This window comes from Podarcis muralis, chromosome Z (genome assembly GCF_964188315.1).
Source record: "Podarcis muralis chromosome Z, rPodMur119.hap1.1, whole genome shotgun sequence".
Classification (NCBI taxonomy): domain Eukaryota; kingdom Metazoa; phylum Chordata; class Lepidosauria; order Squamata; family Lacertidae; genus Podarcis; species Podarcis muralis.
This window is the reverse complement of record NC_135673.1, coordinates 25,385,354-25,401,640: the sequence shown is the minus strand read 5'-3', so window position 1 is coordinate 25,401,640 and position 16,287 is coordinate 25,385,354. Positions and strand designations below refer to the sequence as shown.

The following is a 16,287-nucleotide window of genomic DNA, read 5'->3' as shown; positions in this document are numbered from 1 at the left end:
CTAAAATGCTCACCCAGCAATACAATAATGACCCTAGAGCAGCATGTAATAGTTACATAACAAATATCAGAAAATAAAAAGCATTAGATCAGGAAAACATTAAATAATTTTAAACTTATATCAGTAGGTATGGGCCTGATAAATTCAGTTATGCATCTTTTGGCTGTGTCACTAACTGGAAAGTGTCACTAACTGGGAAAATGTGCGTGATTATATACCAATTACATAAGCATTGAAATATAAACATCTATATCTATCATCTATCTATCTATCTATCTATCTATCTATCTATCTATCTATCATCTATCTATCTATCTATCTATCTATCTATCATCTATCTATCTATCTATCATCTCTCATCTGCATAACATCTATAATTAAAATATGCAATAAAACAAACACAGTTATTAAAACAGGAGGCTTGGATTGAGAGATGAAGAGAATGCTTGTATATAGGTGCATCATCTGAAGCCAGCTGAATGCCAATATGGATAGGCATGGATAATGCAATTTTCTTGTATTTAAAAAAAAATATTCTTACATTTTATGCAGTCATATGGAACATCTGTTAAAAAATGTATGTTCTTACATTGTAAAGGTGACCCTGTACTTTCCCTTTTTTAGGTTGCAGATGCATATGCTTAATGGGGCACTCTTGGCGTTGCTGTTTCCTGTGGTTAACACTCGATTGGTGAGTAAGCAAAACCTGCCTCTCTCCTTACTTGACTCTGTGTTCTCTCCTAGATATTACTCTTGCATTCCATAACAACACTCTTTCCCTGGAAAGACACTTGACCTTTGCAGTGGATTCCAGGCAAGGCCAACATGGAAGTCAGCACACAGTACCACTTAGGCAATGCTCTCATTTTTAACAGAGTATAGTGATCTTCGACCACACACATTTGTAATAATGGAAGTACGGGTTATGCTAATGTCTCCTTTTCAGGTAAGAATGTTTATCATGCAGCAATTAAAACCAAATAATTAAACAATCATTAAACATAGCTATATAACTATGTGGGTCACTTAAAGCAAGAGAACCCCACACTATTTGACTAGAATCTGAATGCACAGAGTGCAATTTTGTGTACTGTTGGTTGTTTGCACCGATCTATCTTGACTTCACCCCCAGTGGCCTCTGGGTGTGAAGTCAAACCACTGAAGAATCACAGCACCTGTTGTGACTCCAAAGATAGTTAACTCATAACTACTGCCTCCCTTCACCTTTTCCAAAAATAAAATAACCAGGTATTCATATTTTGGAATGAGCTATGGAGCTGTACATATTTTTATTTATCCAAATTTTGTTCTCCAGCCTATCATTTTAGAACAACAGGTGTCCTGTCTTGATGACAGTGACTGAAAAGAATTGGGTTAGCAAACTCAAATCTTGTTTCGATACTTTAGCAGTTCTTCCCAACATAGAATCTTAATGAGATGTCTTATGAATCAACAGCTGGTTAAATTAAAAGGTAAAGGGACCCCCTGACCATTAGGTCCAGTCGTGGCCGACTTTGGGGTTGTGGCACTCATCTCGCTTTATTGGCCGAGGGAGCTGGCGTACAACTTCCAGGTCATGTGGCCAGCATGACTAAGCCGCTTCTGGCGAACCAGAGCAGCGCACAGAAATGCCGTTTACCTTCCCGCCGGAGCGGTACCTATTTACCTACTTGTACTTTGAGGTGCTTTCGAACTGCTGGGTTGGCAGAGCAGGGACCGAGCAATGGGAGCTCACCCTGTCGCGGGGATTCGACCCACCAACCTTCTGATCGGCAAGTCCTAGGCTCTGTGGTTTAACCCACAGTGCCACCTGCATCCCTAATTAAGATTAATACCAGATTAATGATTACCTTCATTATCAAGATTATCATGGCTTTAGTTGAGAGGAGCAGAAGTGAACTTGTTGGCAAACCAGAATGCAACTTTCAGACAGATTTCATTCTCCAGATTTTGCACTGCCATTTCCATTTCCCCAAATGTGCACAAAATAAAAATTTCACTTTTAAAATGTATTTGAAAACTGTGCATTCTGGGGGTAATATACGGAAAAGCATACAAAACGCATATTTTTGGAGGAAGAATCTATACAACCTGGTCAAAATATATACAAATTAAATGCAGATTCCTCTTCCCTATACATTCTTAAAAACAGAATGATTGAACGCCAGTGAAACTGACATGGTTAATCTATCTATTCTTGCTCATGTCAGAAAAACTGTTGATTCTTTCCCCCCTTAGTGCCCAACTTGAGTGTGTAGAGAAAAGGATGCCTCTGGTAGATGGCATCTGTCTTGTTGGTAAGAACTAGGCAGGCAGCATAGCAACACCCTGTGTTTGGACAAGCCAATTCAAGACTTGCTTGCCTCTCATTAGTGGATGTTCCTAGAGGGAGGCCGTTTCAGACTGTTCCATTTGTATAGGATGTCACTGGGTGCGGTGATGGTGGTAGCGCACACTAGTCCTCTGAAATATTTGTTCACCTGCCTCTACTAACTTTTGCCTGCAAAATGCTAAATTCAGATATAATGACTTTTGCTTGCTGTAGGCCTTTGGCATGGTGAGTCACAAATAAGTATCTGCTCTGAATTAATGCAGAGGAATTAAGACAAGCCACTTCTATATCAGACACAGATATGAGGGCCAGTGAACTCACAAAGTGCCAGTGAAGTTAACTCTTTATTCAAAGAAACAAAACAGCTCAGGCCTAATGAGCCCAGTAACTCTCCACAGTAGATCTTGCCCCAACTAGGCAGTTATGAGGACTGAAAGTCCCTGCCTTCCCACAGCACCCTAAGATGACTCCTTGCCCTGGTCCTTCCCAATCAATCTGAGACTTCATTGCCTTGTCTCCCTTTGCTCTGCCCTCTGCTGTATCCAGGAGGGCAGCGGAGCTGATTGCAGCAGGATGGGGAGACTCCCTGGCTTCTTCAGCAGTCTGCCTGATCTCTGCTTTGTGGCCCTTTCTCCTCTCCAGCCTCCTCTTTTGCCTCTGCTTCTGGACTGCTCTCTGCCCCAGACTCTTCCTGCTTACCAAACCCTGTTGCCTCTTCAGCTTCTGACACCCCCTCCTCCCAGCCTGCTCCCTCTTCTCCCTCTGACCATTCGTTGTCGTCCCACCACCCAATCCCCTGGCTCTGAGCCTTCTTCCCTTGCAGGTCACCCAGCTGGTGCCCCCCCCTCTGCAGCCAGCCAGTCCATGACATTCTATAATATAGGAACTTTCCTGAAACACACACACACACACACACACACACACACACACAACACCACAAAAACAAACACAAAAACAAAAACAGGGAAGTTAAACACAAATTTTAAAAAGAAATGCAAAAGATATACAGTTTCCTTCTTGAAAAGTTTTTTTTTAACCAAGTCATTTAAATGCTTTAATCTTCAGAAAGCTAATGAAATAAAGCACAACTTTTATCTGTTACAGGCCTTCCTTACTAATCCCCTTTTTCCTGTTGGACCATTTTAATTAGGGCTGAGAGGAAATTGTCACATATCATGAAAGCGAGTGTATAAGAAGCCAGCTGTCATAATTACAAAAGTCAGTTCGGTAATTTCTAATATGCACAGCACCAAACCTTTCTTTATAACCAGCAGGAGTAGTTTCCCCGGCTTTTGTTGGAAAGCTTAGAACCCGCTGAACAGATTGACACAAACAAGGTGTCACTGAAACCCCCATGATGTACAAACAAAGTACTTCCAGTGCTCAGTTTCACAATCTGCTCGCTGACATTTATAATTCAAAGATCTGCCAAGCCCCCACTTTAGCACTTGGGTGTTTGTTCCTGCTGCCTGACCGTGTTAGCCACATAGTGAACAGCAGCAATTTAGGCCCAGGGTTCTCTGCCTGAGCAGGCTTTGGTAATCCAAATGTAGAAATAATAATGGCCTGGTTCGCAGGAAACTATGGTGTACTGAGACCGTGTGAATCCACTGATTCCTAGGGAGAAAATCACAGCCAGTTTGTTCCTCTCCAGTCTTTTTTATCATAGTGTGTGGTAGAGCAGCTCAGACAAGCAGTGCTGGCCCACCAATGAGGCATGGTGAGGCAACTGCCTCAGGTGGCAGGATCTCCAGGGGCAGCAAATCCTGATGTAGGTCTTTATTTCCCCCCTTGTTCCTGATGTAGCTCTTCTCTAACCTTTTCTTCCCTGGCGGGGAGGGAGACCCCATTTTGTTGTTCGCCTCAGGTGCCAAAATGTATTAGGCCAGCCTTGAAGAGACAGGGTTGTATCATTCAAACCCAGGGTCATGGGTAATAGTTCTCTGCTAACCATGAGCTGCAGCCCAGGTTTCTTCCTGGCTGCAGATCAAGGTTTTTTATTTAATAATAATATCCTGCCTTTTTCTCAGACCAGGATTCAAGGCGGCTTACACAAATTAAAACAGCACTGATAAAATACAAAACGCTAAAAACATATTAAAAATAATAGTTGAAAAGTAATTAAACTCTAATAGAATTAAAACAACATAAAAACAAATATTTTAAGATGCAGATCATAAAAAGAGCACAGCGCTATTTAAAAACAAAAACCCATCAGTCTCCCAAATCCTGTCAGAATAAAACAGTTTTCACCTGCTGGCAGAAGGACAACAAGGAGGGAGCCAATCTAGCTTCTCTAGGGAGGGAGTTCCAAAGGACCTGGATGACATTCTGATCACAGTTCTGTCTTAATTGCAATGCCACACTGAGCTAAAATTACCTGGGAGGGGAGGAACAAAGCAGCTGCAGTTTCCTTCCTGAGAGTTTACACATACACACTAAGCCCTAGTCTGGTTTAGCATTACATGCAAATGTGGCAGTTTTCCCCTCTCAGCTTCTCAAACATGGTTAAGTGTTTGGAACCGCCGCCCCCAACCCCAATGAAAAGAGAGCCTGGAGCCCCCCATGGGCCTATGGGCTAATTTCTCTTCTCCCACATACATTTCCCTCCCAGGCTTTTTCACTATTAACTGTATCAGTGGTTCCCAACCCCGCAAGCCACCTGCTTGTGGACCACTTAATGTTTTTTCTACCTGTTGAAGCAATTGCAATGCACTGTGCTAGATACTGTGCGGGTTTTAACTGCATTTTTTTAAAAAACCGCTTCTTTCATTTTCTATTGCAGTTTTCCATTTTTAAACTTTTTTTTATTTCATTTACATCCTGCTTTTCTTCCCAAGGAGCTCAAGGTGACATATATGGTTCAATTCCTCCCTGTTTTATCCTCACAATAACCCTGTGAGGTACCGTATTTTTCGCTCAATAAGACGCACCAGACCACAAGACGCACCTTGTTTTTGGAGGAGGAAAACAAAAAAATATATATTCTGAATCTCAGAAGCCAGAACAGTCAATCTTGCTGTTCTGGCTTCTGGGATAGCTGCGCAGCCTGCATTCGCTCCATAAGACGCATACACATTTCCCCTTACTTTTTAGGAGGGGAAAAGTCAGTCTTATAGAGCAAAAAATACAGTAAATTAGGCCCGAGACTGTGACTGGGCAAAGGTTTTCCAGGGAGTCCCATGGCTGAGCATGGATTTGAACCTGAGACTCCCAATTCCTAGTCCAACACCACACATGAATTGATATTGCAATACAATATAAGAAATAAAATAAACAGCAACGTCATTAAAAAACAGTAGATATAATATAATGCAATGCATATGGTGCCTCCCATCTTTAACCAAAAATCCACATACATGTCACAGACCACTTGAATGAAGCTCAAAAGCCACCTGTGGGCCACAGTCTGGAAATCCCTGTCTGTCTGGTAAAGGTAAAGGGACCCCTTACCATTAGGTCCAGTCGCGGACAAATCTGGAGTTGCGTGCTCATCTTGCTCTATAGGCCGAGGAAACCGGTGTTTGTCCGTAGACAGCTTTCGGGTCATGTGGCCAGCATGACTAAGCCGCTTCTGGCGAACCAGAGCAGCACACGGAAACGCCGTTTACCTTCCCGCCAGAGCAGTACCTATTTATCTACATGCACTTTGATGTGCTTTCGAACTGCTAGGTGGGCAGGAGCAGGGACTGAGCAATGGGAGATCACCCCGTCGTGAGGATTCGACCCACCGAACTTCTGATTGGCAAGCCCTAGGCTCTGTGGTTTACCCACAGCGCCACCCACGTCCCTGTCTGCCTGGTAGGAAGGTGGAAATAATATATATTTTAAAACCAGACTATGTAAGGACAAAAGTTGATGCAAAAATTTCCTGCTAGGTCTATCATATAGTAGGCCTTGCAATACATTTTGCCTAATGTATTTTCCATGGAGGCGCAGGTTACAGCAACAGCCAAGGCGAAATTTTTCCACCTTCGCCGCATAAAGCAGTTGGTCTCTTAGCTTTCCCGCCCCCACCTGGCCACAGTGATCCATGCGACGGTCACCTCCTGGCTTGACTACTGTAATTCGCTCTACACGGGGCTGCCCTTGAAGCTGTTCCAGAAACTCCAGCGGGTGCAGAATGCTGCAGTGAGACTCCTCATGGGGTCTCTACCATGGGAGCATATTCACCTAGTGCTTTTCCAGCTGCACTGGCTCCCGGGTCAGATTTAAGGTGCTGGTTTTGACCTTTAAAGCCCTTCACGGCCTAGGACCCTCGTACCTACGGGATCGCCTCTCCCGGTATGCCCCACAGAGGACCTTAAGGTCCAGAAATAGCAACACCCTAGTGGTCCCGGGCCCTAAGGAAATTAGATTGGCTTCAGCCAGAGCCAGGGCCTTTTCAACACTGGCTCCGGCCTGGTGGAACGCTCTGCCTCATGAGACCAGGGCCCTGCAGGATCTGATTTCTTTCCGCAGGGCCTGTAAGACAGGGTTGTTCCGCCTGGCCTTTAGCTTGAAGCTAATTTGATTCCCTCCCCCTCTTTCTTTTTTCCTTTCCCTTCTCCTCCTGTGATGAGGCTACATTTTAATATTTTAATGTTTCAATATTTTAATGTATTTTAATTTTGTTTTTAAGTTGTATTCATTCAACTTGTTTTTATTATTGCTTGTTAGCTGCCCTGAGCCCGGCCTTGGCTGGGAGGGCGGGGAATAAATAAAAATTATTATTATTATTATTATTATTAATGTATTTAATGTGCTCAGTGCCCTCCAGGTATATGCAGACCTGTTTATTTTAAATTTCATTTGTATCCCACCTTTTCTCCAGGGAAGTACTTGGAGTATACTTCGTCTTCCCCTTGCAATAACTCTGTGAGGTAGGCTAGGCTGAGAGGCAGTGACTAGCCCAAGCTTGCCCTTTGAGCTCCTTGGCCGAGTGAGGATTAGACTAGCATTGAATCAAATCTAAACTTCATAAAAGACCACATGAGAAAAACATTAAGTTGTTTGGCTTCCAGACAACAAACCTAGTAAAATAAACTGTGTAATCTGGAAACATTTGCAGCTTTCGTAAATTTCTTAACTGCATTTGCACCCTGCCTGTGTAACTGGATGACGAATGCTAAACTTAGACCACCGAAGAACTAGCTCCTCTTGGGACTGGGATTATGGCAACATCAAGCTTCGACGTTGCTTTGCTCAGCTGCCTTTTCCAAGGCAAACTTCCAAATGGTGTTCTGCTACCTCATAAGGCCTGTTTGAAACTAGAAACATAGACCTATGAATTCTGGAAGCAAGAAGAGGCAGAGCGGAAGTTGGACTTCCAAGAAGCACAGCTTGAATCCTAGGTAGCAGGGGCAATGTACTTTTAAAAAAATCAAAAACAATTCAGTTTGTCAGATAAAAGTACAGTGGTACCTCAGTCTATGAACAGTCCTGTTAACGAACTATTCGGGATATGAACTCTGCAAAACCGGAAGTAGGTGTTCCAGTTAGTGAACTTTGCCTCGGAAGCCGAACTGAAGCCGAATGGCGGAAGGGCACTAGCAGCGGGAGGCCTCAATAGGGAAAGTGTGTCTCGGTTTAAGAACGCTTTGGTTTAAGAACGGACTTCCGGAACGGATTGAGTTCGTAAACCAAGGTACCACTGTAGTGTCCCAAAGCCTGTGGGGATTGAATCGGGTTCCACCTTGGCTCTGACTTCTTTATATGGCTTCAGGCAAAGTGCTAGAATTCATCAGCATCAGTTTTCCATTTGTAAACTGAGGAAACTGTATATTCATAGAGTTTATAGACCACCCTGTAGCTGTTTCCTGGGGAGCTCACAAAAAATATCTCCTAGACTAGGGTTATTCTAAGAAGTAATTTAGATTTAGGGGCTTGTCGTGGAAGTAAGTAACTCAAGTTGAAGTCTAGGAAGAAAACTTGGTAACTCTGAAGAGCTTTGCATGTGGTCTTTTAGTATTTATTTATTTAGTTAGTTAGTTCTTTAGATCTCCATTAATTGTCACATTAATTTGTGTGTCACATGTGATTTTAAGAGGCATTTACTTTAGAAATCAAAAGATAAAGTAGAACCTAAGCATTGATTTCTAATTTACTTTCAAAGGGATTTGGTGTAGAGAAAGATGGTGAAACTGGCATAGAGCAGAGGTGGGGAACCTCCTGCCAGGGGCCAAATGCACCCTCCACAGTCCTCTCTCTTTGAGCCTCAGGACTCTCCTCGTACTAGGCTTCCTACTTAGCCAGAATCCCTCTTCCCAGGTCACACCTTCTCCTCAGCGAATTCTCTCTCACTAGAAGAAGAAGAAGAAGAGTTTGGATTTGATATCCCGCTTTATCACTACCCGAAGGAGTTTCAAAGCGGCTAACATTCTCTTTTCCCTTCCTCCCCCACAACAAACACTCTGTGAGGTGAGTGGAGCTGAGAGACCTCAGAGAAGTGTGACTAGCCCAAGGTCACCCAGCAGCTGCATGTGGAGGAGCGGAGACGCGAACCCGGTTCCCCAGATTACCAGTCTACCGCTCTTAACCACTACACCACACTGGCTCTGAGTCACATCAGGGTGACGGGATACCGGAGTGATGAATCCCGGGCGATGCTGCGTTGGGGTGGAAAGGCACCGGCCTCAGCATTATCACCCAACAAGTGGGTCCAATGGTCAAGAGGGCACATGCTGTAGAGGGAAGTGAGGGGCAGATGGGGCCTGTCAACATGGGAAGGTAGCCCATCTAGAAGAAGGAAAACTCCGAAACCTTCACTGCCTTGCTGGATATCTTCAGGAGAAGAAAAGGCTAAAGAGTAAACCCAACACAAATCTGTAGTCCCTAAGACGGCTGGATGACGCCTCATACAGCTCCTTCTAGCAACTCCTGCAACCAAGCTGGTGCCAAACGTCCTGCTCTGCTTTCCTTTGGACCACATCAGTGTGGCCGAGAAGGCGGTCTTCTCGTCTGGGAATCCCAGAACACACTTCCCAGGCTTGTGTCTGGGGGAGGTCATTTCAGTGCTGCTAATGCAGCAGCTTGACTCCTCCCCAAGGCGTACCCCATTGTCTCTCAAGACAGACAGATGCCAACAATTTGCAAGCAGTGAATTTGGCTGAGACTTTTCAGCACAAAAAAGATGGGGGACTTTGTGTAAGAGGTTTGGACAGCATTATTTTTCAAATCTTTTAGGTGGGAATCTTCTTGGCAGTTGCTGTCCATTCCCCCCCCCCCCAAAAAAAATGTCTCTGGGTGCAAGGATAGTTGGGGCAAGAAAGAGCTCTCCAGCTGCATTGATCAGCCACTCCCACAGCTGGTGACACCCAAAAAGATACTTTTTTAAAAAAAGAAAAAAAAAAGACTCACAGTTGCAGCCTACTCAAATGTTAACCTCCCTCAATCCCTTAGAAATGGTCTTCCTTTCCAAATTGCCTCCAGGTTTCCTTCCAATCCCCCCCCCCCCCATTCAAACCTTCTCTGTTGCTGCACCCAGATTTTGAACTCCCTGGCATCTAGTCCAGCAACCTGTTCTCACAGTGGCCTGAAATAGAATCACAAATTGGGAGAGCACTGTGACACTCAGGCCCTCCTTTTCTGGTTCCTATAAGCATCCAGTTGGCGACTGTAAGAATGGGATGCTGGAAAACCCAGCAAGGCTCTATTTATGATCTTGTGCTTCATGGTTTCCTTGACTCGAAGAAGAGTAAAAACACAGACTTTCTCTTTTCTTTTGTGGCATTTGAAATTTTAGGTCTGATTCCAGAAAACACTGGAAAGATTCTTGATCATATATGCCATGCGGGAAAAGAAAAGGGGCCAAAGTGGTCAGTAATTGGCATAAGAGATAGGAATTATTAAACACACATATACTTACTAGGCCAACTGCGTGCACCCTCTTTGCTGGAATATGTTAACTCAACTCTTGTTTCTCACCTAGGTGGAGAATAGAGACGAGTGTGTGAGTTTGTGTGCTGCCTCTTCCATTGTACAATGCTTGATTCTTATGTAAGGGAGGTAGCCTAGCAGCGGCAGCTAATGCTTCCTCCCAAACAGTAGGGCTGCTCAGAACTCTGGCTCCACCCCCAACCTCCACCTGCCATTGTATCTGCAAGTACATTTGCTGGCTGAATGGCAAAAGCACTGTGTTGGAACAACTAGGTCAGTGAAGAAGAACCTGCGTCCCTCCAGGTAGCCAACATAGTGACCTCTGGGTGTTGTTGGGGATAGTAGTCCTGCAACATCTGGAGAGCATCAGGCTCCCCATCCATCAACTGAATGGATCATTCCCAGAAAATCAGGCTAAGAGTGATGATGATAATGATATGGTGTACAGGGATTCTGGAAATAGGGGGAGGTGTTACGGTGCAGGCCAAGAGGGGAGTCTTGTTGGCTAGGCGGCCCAGGACTTCCATATACACTGCCCAGGCTTGCGTCAGGGTGTGTGTGTGTGTGTGTGTGTGTGTGTGTGTGTGTGTGACTTTTGTGCTGCTAATACAGCAGTTTGGCTTCATCTCTGGGGTCACACACACTCCATTGTCTCTCGAGGCAGATGCATGCCACCAATAGTGCAACAGTAACGTGCTGTTCTGTGCCAAACTCATATTTGGAAATATGAGTAGAGTATAATAGCTGTTGATGACTAATAAAAGCTCCTCTTGTCATTAATTTTCATTGTCTTTAGTTGTAGATGAGTTGCCAGCATGCCAATTTTGTGTCTCAACCAAGAAACACATTTTAGAGCCTGTAGTAAAACTTAAATGGTAGTTAAACTGTGGGTGCTTCCTCTATCAAAGCATGTTTAACTTTTAAGCATCACAAGATGCTGGTAGCCCAGCTCCTCCAGGCATCTCCTGCCCCTGACCTGTGCTAGCTGGGAAGAACTGTTTAGGAATTGGTCTCTGAGTTTTGGTTTCGATTTTCTTCTTTCTTCCCTGTCCCTTTTCATATGTGTGTTGGGATTTCATTTTGTACTTAGATTGCAAGCCTTCAGGTAGGGGCTGCCTTGCTTTGACTGTATGTAAGGCACTCTTGGGAGCCCTTTTGGCTGAAGAGCATATTACAAATATTCTAAATAAATAAGAGATAGATAGATAAGATGCACAGTGTGGGAGCTTCTCTCTCTCACATGTTGGCATGTATCCATTCAGTGTTTGGCTCTTACAGCACAACCCTAACCACATTTACACAGAAGTATGTCCTGTTGAATTCAGTGGTGTTTATTCACAGGTAAGTGAGGTTAACAGCCTTTAGGGGTAAGTCCATTGAATTAAGTGGATTTACTCCGGGTATAACAGTTGAATTATCACCCTTTCTCTCTACATGTATCCTTTAATGGCAAATGCCATGTATGTAATTGTCTGACAAAGTTGTTGGCCACGGGATCAGATTTGGCATATTTTGTTTATTTTTTGGTCATCAGTCAATGTGACCCTTGTGTCCAGGATTTCTATGGTGTTCACTTCACTATGCAGGAAAATGTTTTGTAACAATTTACTGGTAAGAATAGTCATACTTGTGCAATAATGTGCCTGGACTAATAAACAGCAACTGTGGTTTTGACTAAGCTGCTCCTGATCTGCACATTCATGGCTTCCTCTTAGATGGCTGGCCGTGCTTCTTAGGATGATGCAATATCAACACTGGAAAATCCAGAACACCCAGGTTCCCCCCCCCCCCCTGCACTCACCATTTCCTTCAATCCTTGCTACATAATGCATATAGTTAAGAGATTCTCAGGGATTGCTCCTGTCTTACCTTGTTTGCCTCTTGGCCCTCCTCAGGGTTGACAGGCTGCTTACAATATTGTCAAATTATGGCTAAGAGTGAAGAATGGGAATGGCCCCAGTTGAAATCTTGCTTTAATCTTGTAATAAACTTATTAGGCGACTTTACGCAAGCCTTTCTCTCTCTCAGCCCAAGTATCTCCCCAGCTGCATTATATGGGGCAGAAATGCTTAGCATAATAGGTTGCAAGGAGTACTATGATAATGTAGGCAAAGTGCTTTGTGCTCTCAAAACCATTAGTAGCATTAATGATAGTATGGCTCTGTAATATAATGGCTAGGTTGGCATGTAAACTCCTGTGGCCCTGAGGAGCTGATTGAAAGCATCCAAGTCTGGGTTTCAACTAACCCCCACCTGTCATTGCATCTCACCTTGCCTCATGGGTGCACCAGCCCTGGCTGTAAGAGAAGGTACTGAGTGTATTAATTTTTGCTCTTGTGAACCCAGGTACTTGTTCTTAAACTAGGATACTGCTGCTGAATACAATTTCCTGGGATTCACAAGAGGGGAGAGTGATGTTGCACTAATCCTATTGATTGGCTACTGTCAGAACAGAGTTCTGGAGTAGATGAGCCTTTGGCTTCCTTCATCAGGGGCCTACTCAGGCCCTTGTGCCCTGATATGTGTGCCCTTGTTTCCTGTCACGCATGGTGTCATGAATACATGAAATAAATGTGCTACTGTTTACTCTGTATGGCTGTGTTTAATTTGATAGACGTGATGTTCTTCCTTTTTCATCTTAGATTACAGTGGGTGTTGGCTATTCCTTGTTTTAATTATGTTGTTTAGACAGATGCCGGCAGTGTACCAGGAAACATACTTGTTTTGTTAGCCGAACTGGAGAACAAACCATTCTCATTCTATGAAAGATTGTTTTTGTTCTGCATGTTGTTGCAGCAGAATCATTTTTCAGAAGTGTTCCCTTTGTGGTGATTATGTAAAACAGTAGAGGAACCCTGTCAGAAATGAATACTTTGTGTGTTTGTTTTTTACCTAAAACTGTTCAAAAAAATCACAGTTTAAAAATGTTTTCTGTGCAAGTTTTTTTCATCATTATCATTAATAAATAATAATAGGTAACAAAATACATCCAAACAGAGCATAATACCTGTCAGCTGCATATTAAGAATATCACTGGGAGATATACTTACAATATCTAAATACAGACATGTGACTAAGATAGCAATGAGGATTAAACTAGCAAATGTTGTGGTATTAAATCTTTCCAGAAAGACATCTGGGATTCTGGTGGCATTAAATTGTCACCTTGCTTAACAACAAGTGTCATAAAAGGCCCCCATGTTGCCATGGGGGCCTTTTGTAAAACTTTTTAAAACAGTTGGCCAAAGTGTATATTTAGCAGTTTGTGAAGATTTTATGTTTTTGAGAGGATTTGCTGTTTATTTAAGACCCTTTCTAAGTAGTGTAATTTAGGGGTGGGTAGACTTCAGGATGTATGGACCTACTTTGATTTTTCCTATAGCTTTGAGAGTCACCAATCAGAGCCAGATGCAAAATGTTTGCATAGGGAGCCTCGGTACGTTTAGAAAGAAGGCATTTATTTTTAGGACTAGAAATGATCTCACAGTCCTTTCACCTAAACCTGCTCCTGCACCAGCTAAACACTACAATATACAGTGGTGTCCCGCAAGACAAATGCCTCGCAAGACGAAAAACTTGCTAGACAAAAGGGTTTTCCGTTTTTTGAGTCGTTCCGTAAGATGAATTTCCCTATGGGCTTGCTTCGCAAGACGAAACGTCTTGCGAGTTCTTGCGAGTTTGTTTCCTTTTTCTTAAAGCCGCTAAGCCGCTAAGCCATTAATAGCCGCTAAGCCGCTAATAGCCGCTAAGCCGCTAATAGCCGTGCTTCGCAAGACGAAAAAACCGCAAGACGAAGAGACTCGCGGAATGGATTAATTTCGTCTTGCGAGGCACCACTGTACCAATATATCACAATGTCTTAAATAAGGACGGTGGCTTCATGGTTTTTCCTGTGTTGTGATTTTTGCATAGCGTGCACACACGCACACATACATCATGATTTGTGATACATTGCCAGGTCAAAAATTACGAAACTGATATAATGATATGGGCTTCAAACCAGTTTTTGACAATATATTGATATATCACTCAGCCGTACCAGGAGCTAAGCCATAGTTTGGCTCAAGCATTACATCTGAACCTGGGCCCATGATTTCTTTTGCTTCAAACAAACCAGGAGTGGTAAGTCAAGAACAAACCTTGATGATCCAAGAAAAAACAAGCAAAGCTTTGCAAGTAAACATCTGATGCTCTTGCAAATGTCAATTTAACCAGTCAATTCAGCATGAAATCTAAACAGCTGAACTCCTTGCAAACCAAAGTTAAGGGTAACAAAGCTTGAAAAATTGGCTCCATAATTAGTGGGAGGCTGTGATGAAGTTGTTCAGTGCACTTTCAGAAGAAGAAGAAAAGACCAAATGCATTATGGGCTATGTGCTGCAAATCAGAGGCTGTGAGTCACAATTGCTCACTTCCGAACATTTTCTAGTACCAGTGACAACCAGGAAACATTAATGATGAACCTGAAATGCACTAGGGATAGCAGTACTTTACACCACAGTAATTATATGGGTTATTATCTCACATATTACATGGCTCACACAACCTGTTAAGTGAGTGAATAAGGCCATGACCATAATTGTGTGATTTTTGCCCTAAGGCTTGACAACCAGTACCTATTAGTATCTATATCCTCAGCTGGGGATTGAAGACTCAAAAGCTTTTGCTTCTCTTGTGCCAGGATTTGAGTCCACAGTGACCCTTGAACTAGTCACCCAAGAGCACTGGTGAAGCTTTGGAACTGGAAAGCGTTTCAGATCTGTTTTCCTGTTGTGTGATTTCTTAAAACTGAAGGAGGCTGCCATGTTAATTTTTACACGCTCTACGAATGCATAGAAAGTTGAGCTGAAACATCTCCTGAATGGCTATTCTCAGATGCAGTTCTGTAAATAAATGATGGCAGGATGCTTCTGAATACTAGCTGCTGAGAGTCACTGGTGGGAAGAGCACTATGGCCCTCAGGTCCTTCTTGTGGGCTTCCCAAAGACATCTGGTTGGCCAATGTGAGACCAGAGTACTGGACTAGATGGGCCTTTTGCCTGATCCATCTATAGTCTTATGTTAATTTATGCAAAGTACTTACTGCTTTCTTTTCCTTCTTTCCCCAGCTACCTTTTGAATTGGAGGTCTATTACATTCAGCATGTCATGTTGTACATTGTTCCCATCTATCTACTGAATAAAAGAGGTATGTAGTGTGTGTGTGTGTGTGTAAGTGTGTAAGGCTTATTCGGAGATTTTTTAAAGGGCCCCTACTTTGCATTTAAAGTGTTCACATTTTGTATACATATTTTATATGCCTTCGTCCCCTAAGTTTGGAGAGGTGCACAATCCAATTGGAGCACATCTATCAATCTGTATAGAAGTTGAGGCTTCCAAATGAGGACTTTCCCCACCTCCATCCCTAGATACATTTATTCCATGTTATACTTGGGAAGCAGAACATGAAATCAGTGAGGCTAAAAGCCTGCTGGCACAGAAAAAAATTAATTTGGGAGCCTAGGGAGTTCATAGGAAGGGGACAAACCATATAAAGCCTCACATTTCTTCATGGTCACTCTGATTTTTTGAGCAAAGATCAAAGTGTGTGACACTCCCATCTGAAGACTGCTGCCTTGCATTACGATAGAGGTACCTCTTGCTGGTTTACAGATATTTGCTGCCCTCTAGTGCTGGCCCGAGAGAGGTTGACCAGCTTGCCTTCTAAAATCCTGGTTGCCTTGGAGATATACACAAAGTTGTAGAGGGAGGCTAACTTTGCATTACAAAAGCCCATTGAGGGATCTAGGCTGGTGAGCAACATGACAACATGAGATCCAGGAGCTGTTGCCAGCATCTGTTCCACCTACATGGGTTCTAGGAGTGTGGCGAGCGCCAGACCTTGTAGGACGGTTGCTTAGAAAGTGTGAATTCCTGATTAGCGTACTGGAAAGCAGTCAGAACTGCAAGAAAGGGAGAATATTCTCTAGCACAATTCACAGCAACTTTAGTGTTTATTTCTCACTATTTCTTCTATGCACTCAACTTCGTTTATATATATTGGCTAAAAGATTCTATAACCTTCTCATCCCACCCAGCCCCACCACAACCCAGCAGATC

The 16,287-nt window shown here is 43.3% G+C and overlaps 1 protein-coding gene across 7 annotated transcripts in view; it reads left to right on the top strand.

The window, feature by feature from the left end:
• The window catches only part of TMEM164 (transmembrane protein 164), a 56,211-nt gene that overhangs the window by 24,122 nt on the left and 15,802 nt on the right, over window positions 1-16,287 (top strand). For all 7 annotated transcript variants that reach the window (XM_028714290.2, XM_028714292.2, XM_028714289.2 and 4 more), the window contains exons 4-5: window positions 625-691; window positions 15,298-15,376. In XM_028714290.2, coding sequence (XP_028570123.1) covers window positions 625-691; window positions 15,298-15,376 — 146 coding nt within the window. The remainder of the gene's footprint in view (window positions 1-624; window positions 692-15,297; window positions 15,377-16,287) is intronic.